This window comes from Sitodiplosis mosellana, unplaced genomic scaffold (assembly GCF_009176505.1).
Source record: "Sitodiplosis mosellana isolate CC-2019 unplaced genomic scaffold, AAFC_SMos_1.0 Smas_scaffold_5, whole genome shotgun sequence".
In the NCBI taxonomy this organism is placed as follows: domain Eukaryota; kingdom Metazoa; phylum Arthropoda; class Insecta; order Diptera; family Cecidomyiidae; genus Sitodiplosis; species Sitodiplosis mosellana.
Genome location: NW_022595248.1, coordinates 5,227,345 through 5,244,818, shown reverse-complemented (window position 1 = coordinate 5,244,818; position 17,474 = coordinate 5,227,345). Strand labels below are relative to the sequence as shown.

Sequence of the window (17,474 nt, the reverse complement as noted above, 5' to 3'; positions counted from 1 at the left end):
AAAAACACTAATACACTCGTGCTCACAACACACAATCGCATAGTCAAAAACCATGCACGAAATCGAAACAAAGCACAAATGATCACGTGTGTATTGCCAAAACTGAATACAAAAGCGCCCTACATCCTAAATACAACTCCAACTACATTCACTGCTACGTTTTTTTGTTCCTCGCCGAATTTTTGCCATTTTCTTTTCTCTCAACAATTGTTTTGCGCTTTCTCTCTTTCGATTTTCTCATTCCAATTTTTGCCGCGTTGCAACAAATATCACGATTTTTCCTCCGCATTCTCTTTTTAACTGCCGTCGGTTTTACCACTCCGGTTGGTGGTGTACTACACATTTTTCCCGTACGCTCCCGTTTTCGTTCATTTATTCAGTTTTCAATTTTCGGTTGGCTTTATCTGTACGTTTGCATCGTACACAACTGTTTGGTTTGTGCATGATATTTCCGTTGCTTTGAACCATGATTTTCGTGTGTAGCTTATTTTGCATGTCGTCAATGGTATACGTTATCCGCTCTCTCTCTTTCTCTCTCCCTTTTGCTTCTGTCTTTTGAGCACTTGTACTTTTTAGCTGTTGTTCTTCTCATTCTTGCCGCTCGCTCTTTCACTTCATGTGTCGTAGATTTGGTGGATTCCTAAGCAAAGCCAGCACAAGGAGCTCAAGAGCGAACTTTCTCTTGTGTGTTGGCAACAACAGCAGTGGCAGCAGTAGTACACATTTACGGCATAATGGTGATGGTGGTAGTGGTAGCGATGGTGGCTGATGCCTCTTTCCTTTGTGGTATTTTGTCGAGAACGCGCATTTATTTCAACAGTTTAACAGTTTAGCTTGTTGATATGCTTTCCGTTGTATTGTGTATATGACAATGCAGTTTATAATATTGAGTTTGATTTCTTAGCGCAATGTTTCCTGCCTTTTTCGTCGTCTTTTCTCTCACTCACTCTCTCTTTCCCTTGCTCTTGCTCTTGCTCTTGCCCTTGCCAGTAAAAACGAAGAGAGTCTGTGAGGTATTTTACATACAATCCGTTGCATAGTGAAACGAAAAAGCACACACCGCCGAACAATCGCCGTTACTTTCGATTGGGGAGTGGGTTTCGTTTCATTTCTTGTTAAGATATGAGCTTAAGTGTTGCCGTTTGGCAAAATCCAAGCACAAGTACGACCATTTTCTGAAGAGAGTAAGAGCGAGCACAGAACAATTCCTAGCTTTATTTGTAATATTCATATTTGCGAGTGCAGTGAATGGGAAGTCAGCAGTTGCTTTTTACTTGAACCAATGATCTCAACGAGAGTTCGTTGCATAAAAGTCGAATTAAAGCATAAACAATTTTTCATTGATGCTTTTAATTCGAATTCATAGTGTCTCAACAATGTACGTACCGAAGATATTCAATTTTCCTTAGATTTTCCCGTCATTATTTTGTCATTAACGCTAAGATTGTGGAACATTGTTATCTCAATCAGATGCACACTTTTTTTCTGTTTTTGTCGCGCGAGCTGAAAAGTCGTCGTCCCATTACAGCGAAAACTTGTGTCGTACAAGTGCATTGAATAGAAATGGCGAATAATTGTTCAAGTTTTCTCTGAATGCAGCAAGCAAAATGTGTGTGTTGTCTTCCCTGACCTTATTTACTCCTGAAATATTCAATCCGATATTATTATTTTTTCTCTTCACTGAAGAAGAAGAGTCTTCAGTTAACCATCGAGCGAAAACATTAAGCAACACAGTAAAAAGTGGTTTGTGTTCAGCGGAGACGAAAAATAGAAACAGGATTTCCGATACGGAACAAAACACTTTTCTCTCTGTCTCTTCGTTCTCTGCATTAAAATGAACAATGGCAATGGCAGTGTCTGTTGAAAGTGAACTGCTAACGGGAGGAAATTAGCATGCACAATCAGTTCGCTCCTCTTGAAAATGTTAAACGAAAATTAAATTGCAGACAAAAAACACACGGGGCACAAATAAACAAATAATGTCTCTGGCAACATGCGGCACAGAGTAAAAAAACTGGCTTAAATTAGAAAAACTTTGCAAACAACGACGGAGAGCGAGCGAACGGAACGGAAGAGAGAGAGAGAAAAAAAGAACGTTGTGAAAAAGTATTCAACAGTATATTGTAGTTAGTTTTCTAATAGCCCGAACTAAATAAAATGAAACACAAATGGAATGTTGTTGTGGAAATGCCATGAAACTTATAATTGCATTTCGCTTTCGTTTTCGTTTTTCCACCGATTTGAATACGAATCGATTCTGTCGAAGAACGTACCGTGGCCAGAGCCCGTCAGAGTTAGAGATAGAGAGAGAGAGAGAGAGAACGAACAAAAATACGTCAGCAAATCGACATGATTCAAGGAATAAAAAACAAGAACCATTTAGTTGACATACATGTGTGTAAACGGCAGAGTGTTTCCTTTTGACTTGATTTTATTTTAATACAAATTGACTGTTCCAATTGTTCCAGGTATATAGTGGTTCAGTGTATCGAATTTGTTGGTAGCAAAGAAAAAAAAAACATAGTTGTCGAGGTCGAAACTTGACTTACAAAGCCATTTATTAGAGCGCTTTCAATCGCCACGAATGATGGGGTGGGTGAAGGTTTTTCGGTTACGGTTTTGGTTTTTCCAACAAATCAAAGTTTGTTGTTATCAACAAATTTTGCTGTATGCGGTACAAATGCTGGCTTTAATTTCCGAATGACAAAGAGTAGCGCAAAATGTTTGTGGTGGCGCTCAGTTTAATAACTAAATTTCACCTGTATTTTATCCGGGCAGCCGTTTGCTCTCTCTCTCTCTCTCTCTCTCTCTCTCTGTGCTGAAAGAGCTTTGCGGCTTTTATTTGTCGAAATCAAAGAGCTCAAACGTTTTCTATCTCTTTCGATCGGTCTTTTTCTCTTTTCCTCCCTCTCTTTCTGCCTCTCTCTCTTCCTGGCTCAAAAGCGAATACTTGGTCTGCAGCAGAGATTGATGTGCCGGTGCCAGTGCAAGTCGATTGAATTCAAACAACAGACCTACCTGATAAACATCAATTCCCCGAAATGAACTTTGAAAACGGAGGAAAATAGAATCGAAACCGAAAACCAATGGAATTGTTTTGTGCGACACACACCGAGTCTTTGTGAATGAAGCTCAAAAGTTTTCTAACCACCGCACGAAAAGTTTTGCAAGTCATTGAAAATGAGGTTTATTCGTAAATAGTAATTAAATGGGATTGAAATGCCATAAAAGGAATGTCAAGCAAGTGACCTTAAATTGGTGCGATTGAATGGCACACAATCAACAATCAAAATGTCACACAAGACACTCCGAATGGCCTGGTCCAACTTCGTTCATCTCTCGGCCCCGATGCAAATATACATTGACACCGCACATTACCTTTCACACAGTTAACGGGACGATCTATTTCAAACCAGATTGTTCTTACAAATAACGACGGTGTAATAATTTGCACACAAATTACGACACAATATCACGCACAAATTAGATGTTTTGTTGTCATTCATTCGGTTCTTTCTTTGAATGTTGTGGGCATGTTTGCCGCTGCGGAATTTTTTTTGCCATTGTTGTGGTTTCGACCGACGATATCATCATGTCTCTCTCTCTCTTGCAAGCGAACACCTTTCTCTGTGACATCACTTGATGCCATTATTTTGCAAGAGCGGCCGAAAGGGAACAATTGAATAATGAATGATGCTCTGGATGGGTTACATGCTAATTTTATTCACTTCTTTGATGCCATGCGCACTTTGTCTTCCTCTTCTTTGGCGCTCGTTCCATTTCGTGTCAATCTTAATCAGCTGGGTGTAGAGGTGAGTGTGGACGCCGAAGCACACAATTCACGCGCTCCAAACTGAACGCACTTAGAAAATGGCTCTTAGAATATTTATGCTCGTTTTTATCGCATCTAATGCCCATTAATTTATTGTTGCCCCGTTGCTGCCGCCGGCGAAGATAAAATGATGAATACGTAACGGCTTCACTCTCGCATTCGATTCTAATTGTTATCATTACGATACAGAATAATTTTTGAGCATTATCCGTTAAAATTAGCCGAGCGATACTTGTGCGTTGATTCGCGCGCCAGCATGCACGCATCAATAGCAGCGCGAATCAGTGTTCCATTCTTGCTTTCGCTTGAGCATTAAAATTGCTTTACGTGGAAATGAGTTATACATATTTTATCCAGAATTACATATTTTGTTTAGAATGTTTTAATAAAGAATTTCTCCGAAATTAATTCGAAGAGGGTGTGCATTTCCAAGTGAGATATCCAATAACAGAAGATTATTTATACTCACAACATGAATGAATTATTATTGTTACTTGTGTTGTGTGTAGGAAGAGAGAGAAAGAGAGAAGAAAATAGTTATTAAAAATAATTATAATTCTCACCACAAATAACATACATGCGCCCACTCGCAATGACGTTTTCTGATCAAAAGTACGCACTTCGATGAAAATAACTCCAGTTTTCAGAGGAGACGGAACAGTAATCGCTGACGGAAGTAATTAAGTATTCAACACTTCATCCATATTTTATAGAAAACAAATCGGCTCGAAAAAATCGATAGAATGCTGAAAACTTTCGAACGAAGAAAGCCGTTATGATGGTGTTGTTCTTATTTTTGTTTTTCTTGAAGGAAATATTCTCCCATTTTCTCTGCGTATTCCCGTTATGTATGCGTTCTACTGAAGCGAAACAGTAATTTCATCAATTTGAATAAACGAGCTTACAGATTACGGAAATGAAATCAAACGTGCATGCTTTTTTTCAGCATGAAATTTCATGCATATGACGCGACTGATTTCGTCAAGAGGTAGAGAAATCGTCTAACAACTCAAATTCATATGCTAAAAGCGATATGCTTCCAAAAGCATAGCTTTATGTAATAACATGGAAGTTAGCGGTTTTTATCCGTTTTTCCGAAAGAATTTCATCTCTTCTGGCATTTCATCGCGTTTGTTGATCTCGAAAGTTTTTGTCCGCCGCACAAAACCCGAAACTTAGAATAATTCATCTATGAAATAAATCGCATAACAAGAAAATTGAACATTGATGTAATTTCCATTTAATTTCGATGGAATTTAGTTGAAGCTAGCGTTTGAATATTTTTAGGCATACATATTCATCGGGGCGACCAGTAACGATTGAGCTGGCACGACAGCGCGTCGAATCAACACTACTTCAAAATTCAAAATAATCAGTTCGGCTGGAAAAGTTTCCCTGAATCATAGTCGTCATATATGTGTGTTTTTCTGTGTTCACAAAAAAAAAACCAAAATGATCTGCTCTCTTCGTGTTATGCTCAATTCAAGCAGTGCAGATATAAGAAGAGAGACAAAAACGAAACGAAGCAAAGAGGAATTGTTGCCGCCCGTCAGTTTTTGAAATGTGTAGATTTTCGCACAATGCAGCACAAATCATGACAATGATAAATGATGAAGTGCAATGTGTATGTGCACGTTCGTTCGTTATAGTTTTCTGACACGCAATCAAACTGGTTTTTAATTTGGAGTTTCATCATTTAACGCTACAGTGTTTTTTTCTCTTCTTGTTCTGCACAGCAATGGTGTATAGTTAGTTGTTCATTGTTGGTGCTCTTGTTCTCGTTCTTATTCTTTTGTGCACCAAATCGTCTCCTTTATATCTATATAGCTATTCTATGTAATAAGAAATTCATTTATTTCATTCGCTCGATTCGAAATCGTGCACCAGATGCTTCAATGATTTTTGTATTTTTAATGGCAAGCCATTTCAATGAGAAAAAACAACAACAACAGCCAATTGTATTTTATATGATTTTTTCTTCGCTCTTATTTATTTGTGTTATAAAGATACATTTTTTTCTCATGTGTTTTTTTTTCTTCTTTGCAACCGGCAATTAATATTTCCTATCAATTGTCTTTTTTTTTGTTCCTGTTCGGTTCTTTACAACGCAAACGATAATTGAGTCATTATTCGACGAGAGCGATTTTATGTTTTCGGTATTTTCTCGATGGCATCAAGAACGAACTGAAATCCATGGGCAGCCGTTTGAAAGATGTAACTGTTGGCCAACTCCGAAATAGTCGATGATGTTGATGTTGATGATGGCAATGGCTCCGGATCGTCAGCCATCGAACGTGCCCCACCCAAATAAGATGTATAATCATAATCGCCGACGACTGGATTAACTTTCGAGTAATAAATCGCAGCAAACGTGGAATAAATCATCAAACCGGCCGTAAAAAGCTGAAATAAGAACCCCAGAAAGCAAATGAATATTAAATCTATATGATTTTTTTTTTATATGGAACAATTGAGTGAAGGAGAAAAATGTTTTTTGTTGATTTTTATTCGAAATCGCAATTCGAATCGAAATAACAATTGTTGATTGCAAATATAAAGCTCTATGTATTTTATTTGAATGTTGAGTATACCTGGAATCCAGCCCAAAATTTATACGATCCTTCCGTAATAATAAAATCATAATAGCCTTTTAATGGATCACCTTTGATATACCGGCCTTCGGCGACATCCGTTGAACTAACCTCTAAAAAAAAAGCGAGCAGAACGAGCATTGTATGAGAAGAAAAAACACGCACAATCAATCGAACAAAAAATTAATAACACTAAAAAAACGAAAGCACTGAATTTTTATTGTCCGGCAATAAATCTCGGCTTGAAAAGGACTGAAAGCAATCAATGCGCTTTGATTTTTGTCAATCGCCTTTGTTTGCGATATAGTTTGTTGTTTGGGTGTGTGTGCCTGTGCGTGCGTGCGCGAGAGACGAGACGAGATGTGAAGCCGAACGCGCGAGAGACTTACCGCTTTTGTCGTCGTTGCTATCGACATCATTTGTTGGCCTATCATTCGATTTATCGGTGATTGTTGATTGCTTTTGTTCGAATTCTGTCGACACTTTATTCCAAACATCGCTGGCCGTCTCGATCAGCGTCAGCACCTTTTGCAGCCCATTTAAACCGTACGCCTGTTGTTCGTCTTGTTGTTTCTCTTTGATTTTGTCAACGCGAGCCACCGCTTCTTCATAGTCCTCCAGTCCTTGTTCGTATCTAAAACGTGTTTTGTGTTGTTTGTGTTTCGGAACGAGCAGAAGAAAAAAGGAAAAGAAAGAAAGAGAAAAAAAATGTACAAACATTTATTATTTTCATTTTTTTTTGTCGTCGTCGTCTTGCCGAGGGAAACAATAACGAGATGCGACTGCAAGGGAGGAAAAAACGAATAAGTCAAATCAATGATGTAGTCAACTCATCTTTATATATAGTATACGAGCTGAACAACGATGGGAAAAACACAAGGATAAACGTTGGTTCGTTTGGTTCGAACGAACGACCGAAAAAAAAACAACAACCAGAAGAACGAAAAAAGCACACGACATTCGCCGGTCCAGCAAGCAGTAGCAGCAGTTCCACCGAACTGGGAGTATTCAATTGAAAGAGATTATCAGAGATGAACATTTCTTATTGTTCAATTTACTTGTCCGGGAATGTGTTTTTCTGTGTGCTTACTCTTCGCCGCCGCCACCGCCACCGCCATCGCCTCTGTGTCTCTCTCTCTCTCGCTTGTTCTTCATCGCTCTCATTGAATTGAAATAACAATACACAGCAATCATCTCGACAACAGCACAAACAAATAATAATGTTGAATTGCTTCGGCCGAAGAGAAGGTCGAAATAATATGAAAATAAATCGTGGCAACGACCATCGCCACTGAAATCGAAAATCTTCCGACCATTTTAGTCCGCACCTCTCCTTCCTTCGAATCGAATCGGCCAGGCCATAAAAAAAGGTACCGACAACAATAAGAATGGTCACAAATTCTGAAGCAATTTACTAGTTATTTGGTTTGTGTTCAATTTTCAATTGGCATTTATAGGCTTTTCGGGTCATTTTATTTCGATTTTCTCTTGGTTCTCGATTCGCTCATCGATTTTATTTTCTTTTTCTCTCTCTCTCTTTCTCGGTGGAAGAAAAAATTTCAATCAGAAATCATCGAAATTGTCAAACGAACACAAAATGATCCAAAGAGAATATTGTTTTTGTCGACGGTTTATGACCAGTTGTAAACATCAAAAGTGGAGCGGAGTGTGAGAATGAGCGATTTCATTCGTTAGCAATTTATTATTATGATTCGGCCATTTAGAGCTCATGCGAAGTTTATCGTAATAATAAATTCATTGCACAAAATCGTGACGCGTGTTTTATTCGTGTGTGTGTTTCATCTGTTTGGCTGGAAATGCGCTGACGACGGGAGACTATAAACCGGTGTATGTTTGCTTGCGAGCGAGCGAGCGAGCGAGAGAGAGAGAGATAGAGAGATAGAGAGAAGAGCGCTTAAAATTTGGCTGCTGCGATTTTTCGGAAGGAAAATTGTTTTAGTGGAAAAACCGAGAAATCGCGCACAGCTTTTCAACGCATCGCACGTTTCTTTATCCAATTTGGGATGATTTGTTTGTTTCTCCGTGCTGCTTATTTGTACACGTTCGCTTTTGATTCATCTTTCGTTTGTGCCAGCGCGCGTCTACTCGCGTGTATGAGTGTGAGTGGATTTTTCAAATCTTCGTTTGTTCATTCCATGGATAGATTTTTGTGATTGTAAAGTGGAAACGATTCGGAAATGAGTCGACCGAAAAGTAGCAAAACAATGTGATGATAACAATGAAACGTTTCGTTTTTTTCCCTTTAAATGAGACCGAAATCGAGAGAGCGAGCGGAAAAGATTCAAAAGGCAGAGTAATCAAAGAGAGTGAGAGAGATACACAGTGGGGGCGCATATAACATCCCGAATGATAAACTAGTTGATTAACTGTCGCTGAGTTTGTTCAGGTCGCTGCACCAGAACAAACATAATTTAATGATGTCTGATGCGCGCACACGAGAGCATTTTTCACAAAGCATTGTGTGTTAACAAATTGCAAAATTGCTGTTGCTGCTGCTATTCCAACTCAAAGGTCTTTCGTATCAGACCGAGTGAATGGCTGTGTACGCAATGCTATTTCTGCCTTTATTTGTTTTTGACACGCGTTTACCAAAAATCGACCTATTTCTGTTTGTACCATCCGATCTGACGATAATATCGGGATATGAATTCGGTGACTGTGAGAAGAGTTCGCGTTTTGCATGCGTAATGTGTGAGTGCACCGGCATATTTGAACGTGTATTCGAATTTGATTTGGTTGTGAAAACTATTCAGACGTGATGCCGTGCAAATTCAATTTCAATCCATCCACGCAAACACATTTTCCATTGAAAAGTGATATCCATACAAAACGCGGGCGTTCGACATGAATAGCAACCGCAGCAGTAGTAGCACAATTCGTACAGTATCATCATTATTTAGGGATTTCGTTTGTTTGACCGTTTGCATGTGAAGCGATTTCTGCGATCACACACAAACCGAAGCGATTCAAAAGTGATACGCTTTATTTATAAATCGTGGACTAACAGCGACTTATTGACATTTTCGACGAAATGGTGATTATTTCAATAAGGTCATAAACACCGATTCACATGATGAGTCCACGTTGTCGAGACGAAGGTACTTAAACGTGCAAGAGAGTGATAGGAATCGTGTCGGATACCACAACTTGAAATGTCTGGAGATTTCAACCGAAAATAGTTTTTTTGTGTGTGCCGCATCAAACACGAAACCGAATTTACGCGCTACTTTTCGATGTTATTCCACGCCATGCTCAATAATTCAACAGAAACTACACTATTTTCGGATGGTGGTATATTCACATAAAATTCTAGTCGCTTCGATCGGCCAATATTTTGGAGTAATTAGCTTGAAATGTTGGTAAGTTAAAACATGGATATCATTTCAACATCTAAACTCGGAGCGGGAATACCACTGACGACGATCACAATAAAGAGGCTCACCATATGGGAATTTGGTCGACGTGCAACGAACGACGTATGCAATGTCAGTCTGTAATTGCTGTCAAACAACAATTAAGCAAACCCATTCACATAAAAAACCATTTAAAATATGTAAATCGAGATGGTGTGCAAGGTAACACCGGATGGTTTTTTTTTACCGAAGCTCCCCGGCTTAGATTTATGGTTAAATACAGTCAAATATTATTCTAAATAATTATTATTTATGTAACAAATATATTATCGTGTGTGTACGTGCGCTGCTCATGTGTACAAAATGTAAATAATTTTCACTTTGCACGTGGGCTTAAGAGACAAAATGCGGGGACGACGAGTGGCAGAACGACGGAGCCGGAGCACAAGAGAAAGCGGGAGTAAGAGAGCGCGGAAAGAGGAAATGATGCATGGGATGAGAGCCGTGGGTGAGGGAATTACGCATTATACGATTACAACCCATCTAAATCAACATCATATTAAATATATTACTTCCGGGCTAAAATTGGCATTATCAGCATCATGATGGCGTGTATGTGTGTGTGTGAGTGTTTGTGAGAGTTTTGCTAAAGTCGTCTAAAGCCATCGTTTGAGGTTGTGACAAACGTCACCATATTCGCCCAGATAAACAGCGCACCGCACACAAAGACGATGGTAATTTCAAAAGAATGTTCACATTTCGAACCGCAATTAAATGTTGAAATTTCATTTAAAATTTTCACCATTGCACACACGCTCGGCTAAATGTAAACACATATTCTTGGCGTGCATGCGACAGATGAAGTGGCACAAGAGCGGGGTGGCCCAAAAATCGGCTGTTTTACATACACAAGTCTGATGCAGATTCAACTTTGCAGAGTGAATGAGATAGGCAATGTTTACTCGGATTGGTAGTGGCGTTAACATGTAGGATTACCAAACGGAGTAGCTTTCTATTGCTGCTGCTTTATTTGCCTGCAACCGTTAATGTGTTTTCCACTCTCGCTTGTCATTCGCGCGACAGCATTTTTCGCATCTTCTCCCTTATTGAGAGAGAGAAAAAAATGCCATTGCCGACGCGTGAACGCTTGTCTCTATTTGGATTTACAAGTGAATAGAATATATGCATGGTTTGAGTATGAGAAATATTCATGGTGATCCGTTAAATAGAAACCACCCACTAAAATAAACACTTGCCAAGTTGACATATGTTTTTCGATGTGGTTTTCCTCTCCATTCATTCCGTTCGCGCTGCTCTCATGACGATAGCGCGTGCACAAACACAGAGAGTGTTAATCCGTGGCTGTAAAACTCTTAAACTTTTCAATTTATGTTGCAAAACGATGTGCTGTGTGCAGTTTGTGAGTTGGCTTGGTGGATTTTTGATAGAAATAGAAATTCATATTTAAATAAATTGGTTCGATTTTGTGTCAAGCAAGTGCTTGTTGAACAGACAGTCATACACAGATACACAGATACACATCGAGAACGAGACAGAGAATTCGTGAACCGTTTTTACAATGATCCTCATCTTCATCCTCATCAAATAGCTGCAACGACGGAGCGAAAATCAAGAGCGGAATCGAAATGCACGTATAGCACTTGGTTAATAGATGTTTTCTCATGCATCAACTATCAAGTGGCAGAAAGCGAAAATGCAAGAAGAAGAAAAAAACGCCAAACCGTTCGAGCAAATTGAACTTTTCGACAATAACATTTCGTAAAATGGAAAATGCACTCGAAGTGGAAATGGCATGTTTGTGGCATAAACAACACACATTCACTAGCGCTCATTCGCACTCAGTCACTTGGATTGGTGTGTTTCCCGGGCGAAATCAAAAGGTTTTATAAATATCTCGAATGTGTGCAAGCACTCGCACGAGGATGGAAAGAGCGCTTATCGAATTCGTTTCATTTAGTGTTCTGCTGTTGGGAGCTCTTTGTGGATCTCGTTCGATGCATGTGACTGGTTCATTATGTGACATCACCATCACATGTGTTTCATTTTAACAAAATTATTCACAAAATACACCGAAATACACACAAAAGCACAGACACATGCATGCACGCCAAGCGGCAATAATACGATGTGTTCATTCATAGCACGGCGAAAAATGACGAAGAATAGAATGAGCGCGCATACAAATTGAAACATACACACTCTCATACACACGATGCGTTCAACATCAAACCCAACAGACATAACAGCAATGGCAACGGAAATGAATATTCGTACCAGAAATATTTAAGCATGCTTCGTTCTTCTCTGTCTCCCTTTTCTCTCGGTTGCAATGTGTTTGCACAAGCAAACGAATGAACTACGAACCTACGCTTAAGAAAATACAATCAAATGTTGTCGGAATTCAACGTTCGTTGATGCGACAAACGCTTTTTATAATCGCTATGAATCGGATGCATTCCATTTTATCGACACCACATCCATAGAAAAAGAGCAGAATGTCTGTTTGCTATCGTCATCGTCGTCGTCGTCGTCGTTGGCGACGGCAGTGGCTGTGACGTTGTTGCATCTCGTTTGTGTCATTCAAGTTGTCAGCATTATGTTTAGTTAAGTACTAAACAGCGATGCTTCTCGAGCTTTAAGTCAATATTATTATTATTTGATTCCGAAAAGGATGAAGACGATGATGATGAGGCAAATATCAACCAGAAAACACAGTCAAATGGTGACTAGACAATAATATATGTTGCTCGGGGCAACACTTCATTGAATACCAAACTAAAACCTTTCCATAAGAACGTTTTTTATCTTCTATTTGACTTTATTATTTTTCGGACGACATAACCCAAAAAAATAAGCATCGTTTTCTCTTACAACTGTATGCATTAGAATGCAGTGTGGATGCAAGAGGTAGTATGTCTAAAAAGCACTGTTATTTATATCGATTGAAGAAAATTCGGAATTTTATGGCGAATGCGCTCACAGTAAAAACCAATATATGATTTACTTTCGGATTTGCATGCGATAAATGTACTGCATGTGAATGTTAAATTTGGCTCTCATTCTCTCTCTAACTTTCTTTCGGCGATGCGAATGCTCCTGGCGGAGCTAAGCTCTTGCAAATCCGTAGATCGAGTTTGTGCAGTTTGTTATACAGCACAAATAGAATACGACGATAGTTTTTGTGTGTTTGAATCAGTGTGTATGTGTGTGCTGAGAAAGCGAACAAAAAGTTCCAACAATATGTACACAATCCGCTCGACGTCTTTGAAGACGAAGGGCATATGGACGAGTGTGTGTGTGAGAGAGAGAGAGAGAGAGAGTTGAATTTGGTGCAAACGTGCAAATGAAAATCAACACGTTCCGCATATATTGGGTACTTAAACTACTAGTTAAATGTTACCGTCTCCGGCATTTACTTCATTCAAATGCGTTTCGGATTTGAGGATGAAAAAGAAGTCGATGGAAAGAGAGAATGCTGAAGCTGAACGAACAGAAAAAAAAAACATCAATGAAAAGTTTTTTTTTTCCGTTTGCTTCGCTTACCGAACTTTGCGTAGACCATAAGTCAAATTCAAATCAAGAGCGAAAAATAGCGATAATGGCCCTTGCTTTTTTATAATGCTTTTCACTAGATCTCCACATCTCTCTCCTTCTTATTCTTCTTCTTCTGCCCAATTCATACACATTGCTACTGGCCAGACACACTCAACGAAATACCTTGCAGCGAAATATTCATTTCAAAAAATTCTTCATTCAGAAAATATGCACAACACGATTCCACCATATAACCGAGTGGAGAGAAAGCAGCAGCAGCATTTAGAACGATAAACCATAAGTCTTTGTTCGATTTATCAATAAACAAAGTTCGCAGTCGAGAGGATTCATGCTTGTTGATTTCCGATAAATTGAAAAAACAAATATAAAATATACCAACACACTCCATGCAAACGAAATTATTTCGCATAAACTCCAATTGCCATTGTTATTCTATCGAGAGTTTTGGAGTGTGAGTGAGTTTATTGCATTTTCAAGTATACTTACTTTCCGTTCAACTCTCACAGCGAATGAACGATTTTAGTTTAAGTTTTTTTCTCGATATTATTTTTAATTTCGGTGCGTGTTTCACATTACGAGTACCGTTTTTGGCCGGAAATTCTTTTTGATTTATAAAAATGACACAAATGAAACCATTTTCATTGCTATTTTCTAAATAAACCGATTCGAATTGTGAATTCCCGTTCTCTCGACCGAGAGTTTCAACCATATTTTCACAGAAACAAAAGCTTTTTTATAAATTCATTTGGTTTTTAAATGCGAATAATTCATAAGATATTTTTCATTAGCGGGTAGTGACAAATCAAATGTTGAGAAAAAGGAAGTCCACTTTCAAATTAAAAATGAAAAAAATGACAAAGAAAAACTCTCCGCCCGAACATAATGATCGAAATATCACAATGTTCTCATTTCTCATTGTTTTTGCATTTCATTCGGAATTAGTCATCATTTTGTAGAATTGAAATGGTTGGCACGTCTAATTTTAGCTCCAATAGTACCGTAGTTGTCATACTCAAAGGGCGATGGCAATGTGTCAAATCGGTGCAACATGAGACGCTTCTAAATTGGCCATATGAATGTAATACATTGATTGAAATGACATTTGATTTTATATATTTTTCCGTTTCTTTTATTGTTTTGCTCTTGTCTTCATCGAACCTTTTCGGATAACCTTTGCCTAACCTTGAATTTGCACACTCAGTAAAAAAAATACTGTCTCCTTATATTCCGAGAAAAATTCCGTATACTGTTGCCATTCACAATATAAAACACCATCTCGACATGACAACAGAAGGAGAAAAAAGAACGAAATCCGTATCTTAATGGAATACAATGATAAACTGATTCTTTTTTCTCTCTCTCGCTTCTCTGTCGTCGTTGAGATAAAGATTTAACGACATCATCGGCAAAACGTTGAAAAGTGATTGTTGAATGTGAAATATTTGTGCTAGCACAGTGTGTAATGTGTAGAGAAAAAAAAACACATCTTTCACTCACTCTCACATGGGTGTGCAATGATATTTTCCGATGGAATGGAATCAAAAAACGCATCAAACGTTGACATTTATCCTCGGTGTATCGTTTTGCATTGGCAATAGACGAAAAGAAGTACACATTGTGTCTGGCGATGGAGGAAAAGGGGAAAAGTTAAAACAAGGACGAACGACCGAAGAGACATTCCGAAATATTTTCATTTTAAATTGTAAATGTGCAGACACCACATAAAAATTAAATAAAGAATAATCTCTTGTAAGAAATAGCACACACACAGAGAGAAAGAGAGAGAGAGAGAGACACGGTTTGCTCGGATAAAAATGTGGAAAAAGAAGAGCGCAATTTGACTACGCGTACGAAGAAATGTCGTAGCAGCTTTCACCGATTACTTGAGTTTATGGCATTGTCATCCAAGAGGATTATTCTGGGACGTTTTTTTTGTGTGTGTCTCTTTTTGTTTTCTTTTTTTCCTTCTCTCTCTCTCCATCGGCAGTCAAAGAATATAGACAAGCAGCAGAAAAAAATTGATATCTTAAAAAATTGTGTAAAACAGACGAAAAAGCAGCGCCACCGAAAATTTCGGTCTCACTCAAGTAAAACGATTGTTTTTCACTTCGAGTGAAATTTGTGATGAGTTTACGAGTTGTGTGTAAGTAATCGCACTTTGCCAAGCGAATTGGTTGGGAATTTTTTGTTGTTGTTTTGGTATTTTTCTTTATTTAGCGCGAAACAATGTTGTAAAATGCGATAAGAATACATGGGAGGAACCGAACAAATACAAAAGAAGGAATGAAGAAGAAGAGAAAAAACACGACGACGACGACGATCAAGAAGATAATAATGGAAAGCGTCGAGCGAAAATAAATTAAAGAAAGTAAAATGATACAAAGCGCATTTAAATTAAATAATTTGGATAATACGCTTTTTTTCTCATTCGCTCTCTCTCTCTCTGTGTGTTTGTGTGTGTCTCTGTTTTCAGTATGGTGCACATCCACATAATCAGCATTTTTTAGCATTTTTTGTCTGGATGCTGAGAATGCGCGGTGCTCGCACGAGTAAATTTCGGTCGATGGCCACAACATTTGGTATTGTCCAAGTATAGTAGTCGAAGTCTATTATGCAAGTCAATTCCCTCGTTATTCTTTTTTATGGTACTTGTAGTCATCGGTGGGTCGGACTTGTAGTCATGCTTGGTTTGATCCAGTGCTATTTGCTAGGGCTAGCAACAGTCATATCTTTGATTCTTTTTTTTTCATTTTTGCTTTCCCAGTTTTGACGACGTAATATACAAACACCCTCTCCCCCATGACCCACACACACACTCATTCTTACACACAATTCGAATTATAATTTTATCTTTTCCACTCTCTCGCACAGCAGTGAGCGAGTGCAATGTGCCATCCGCTGTACCAAAAAATAAGATATAGCATAGCAAAATGGTTTTTGTGCGTAAAATAGAGTATGGGATGGGATGATTGTTGTGCATACCTGTTCGGTAATTTTGTGGTCTGAATCTTTGGCGTTGTCGCCACAAAATTATGCTCATCTAAATGTAAATATTTTCTCGAATTTTCCATTTCAAATGAATGCTGATCCGAATGATGGGACCGCTGTTCGTTCCGTTGTTGTTGGTGTAACTGGTGCAGTTGGTGTTCATTGTTTGAATTTTGTTGGTTGTCGTTATTCCAATCCCTCGATGGTGTCGACAATGAAGGTGATAATGTCATTATGCTATCGTTGCGATTGTTCTTTTCGAAATGGTTAAGGTTATTGCTTTTCTCTTCGTTAGTTAGTGCATTCGCTTGCATCTCGGTTGAATTATGCATGTTTGGTGATGCATTCGCTGCTGTGTGCCCGGGTGATATGGATGCCACAATGACTGTCGCTGCTGCTGGTGTTGTTGATGCGACGGTGGCCGTTGCTGTTGCTGTTGCCGTTGCTGTCGTTCCGGCTCCAAGTGTCACCAATAGAACAATCGTTGTACTTGTTGCATATAAATAAAATATCGCCGAAGCGCCAACGTTATTATTTAATGCCATCATTTCCAATTCACTGTTGTTACAATCTTTTCGTTCGGTTGCACTTCGATAGTTTTTTCACTCGATTCTCCAGCTATCTCTCTGTCTCTATGTGTGTCTCTCTGTCTTTCTGCTCGAGCTGCAGTGACTTTATTGTTCGGTTATAATTTAATTGCTTTAGCGATATGTCAACACCTCAACTTGTGCCACAGATAAATCGCGTCTCGTTCGGTTGCTTCTATATCCACCAAAAACCTAATGAACACAAAACAGAAAACTTTAATTTAGTGCGCCCGTGCAATTTTACCGTGCGCGATGGGAATTTCGGTAATTTTCTACAATATTCTCTATAGATGCGGTTAACGTATAGTTTCATTGAAACGGGTATGTGTGCTGCGTTTGTGTATGTATCTCGGTGTGATCGATGCCATTTATCACAACTGTTCTTCACTGTTCGTTATCTATATCTCATTCGATTGGGTTTTGCGCTCATCAACGAGCAGGCGAGCGTGCGCGCACAATGCTATTGATTCGGTGACTAATGAACGCTTACATTATTCCCTTTTCACAATATTTTCCAAGCCCGTTG

General features: G+C 38.7%; 1 protein-coding gene across 1 annotated transcript; it reads right to left on the bottom strand.

Annotated features, from left to right (window-relative positions):
• Positions 1 to 5,977: 5,977 nt before the first annotated feature.
• LOC129567018 (putative uncharacterized protein DDB_G0277255) lies at positions 5,978 to 16,906 on the bottom strand. Its single transcript, XM_055443467.1, has 4 exons — positions 16,356 to 16,906; positions 6,813 to 7,057; positions 6,424 to 6,536; positions 5,978 to 6,235 (listed from the first exon to the last, which is right to left on the bottom strand). The coding sequence occupies exons 1-4, from the start codon at positions 16,904 to 16,906 to the stop codon at positions 5,978 to 5,980; spliced, it is 1,167 nt and encodes a 388-aa protein (XP_055299442.1).
• Between the last annotated feature and the right edge of the window lie 568 nt (positions 16,907 to 17,474).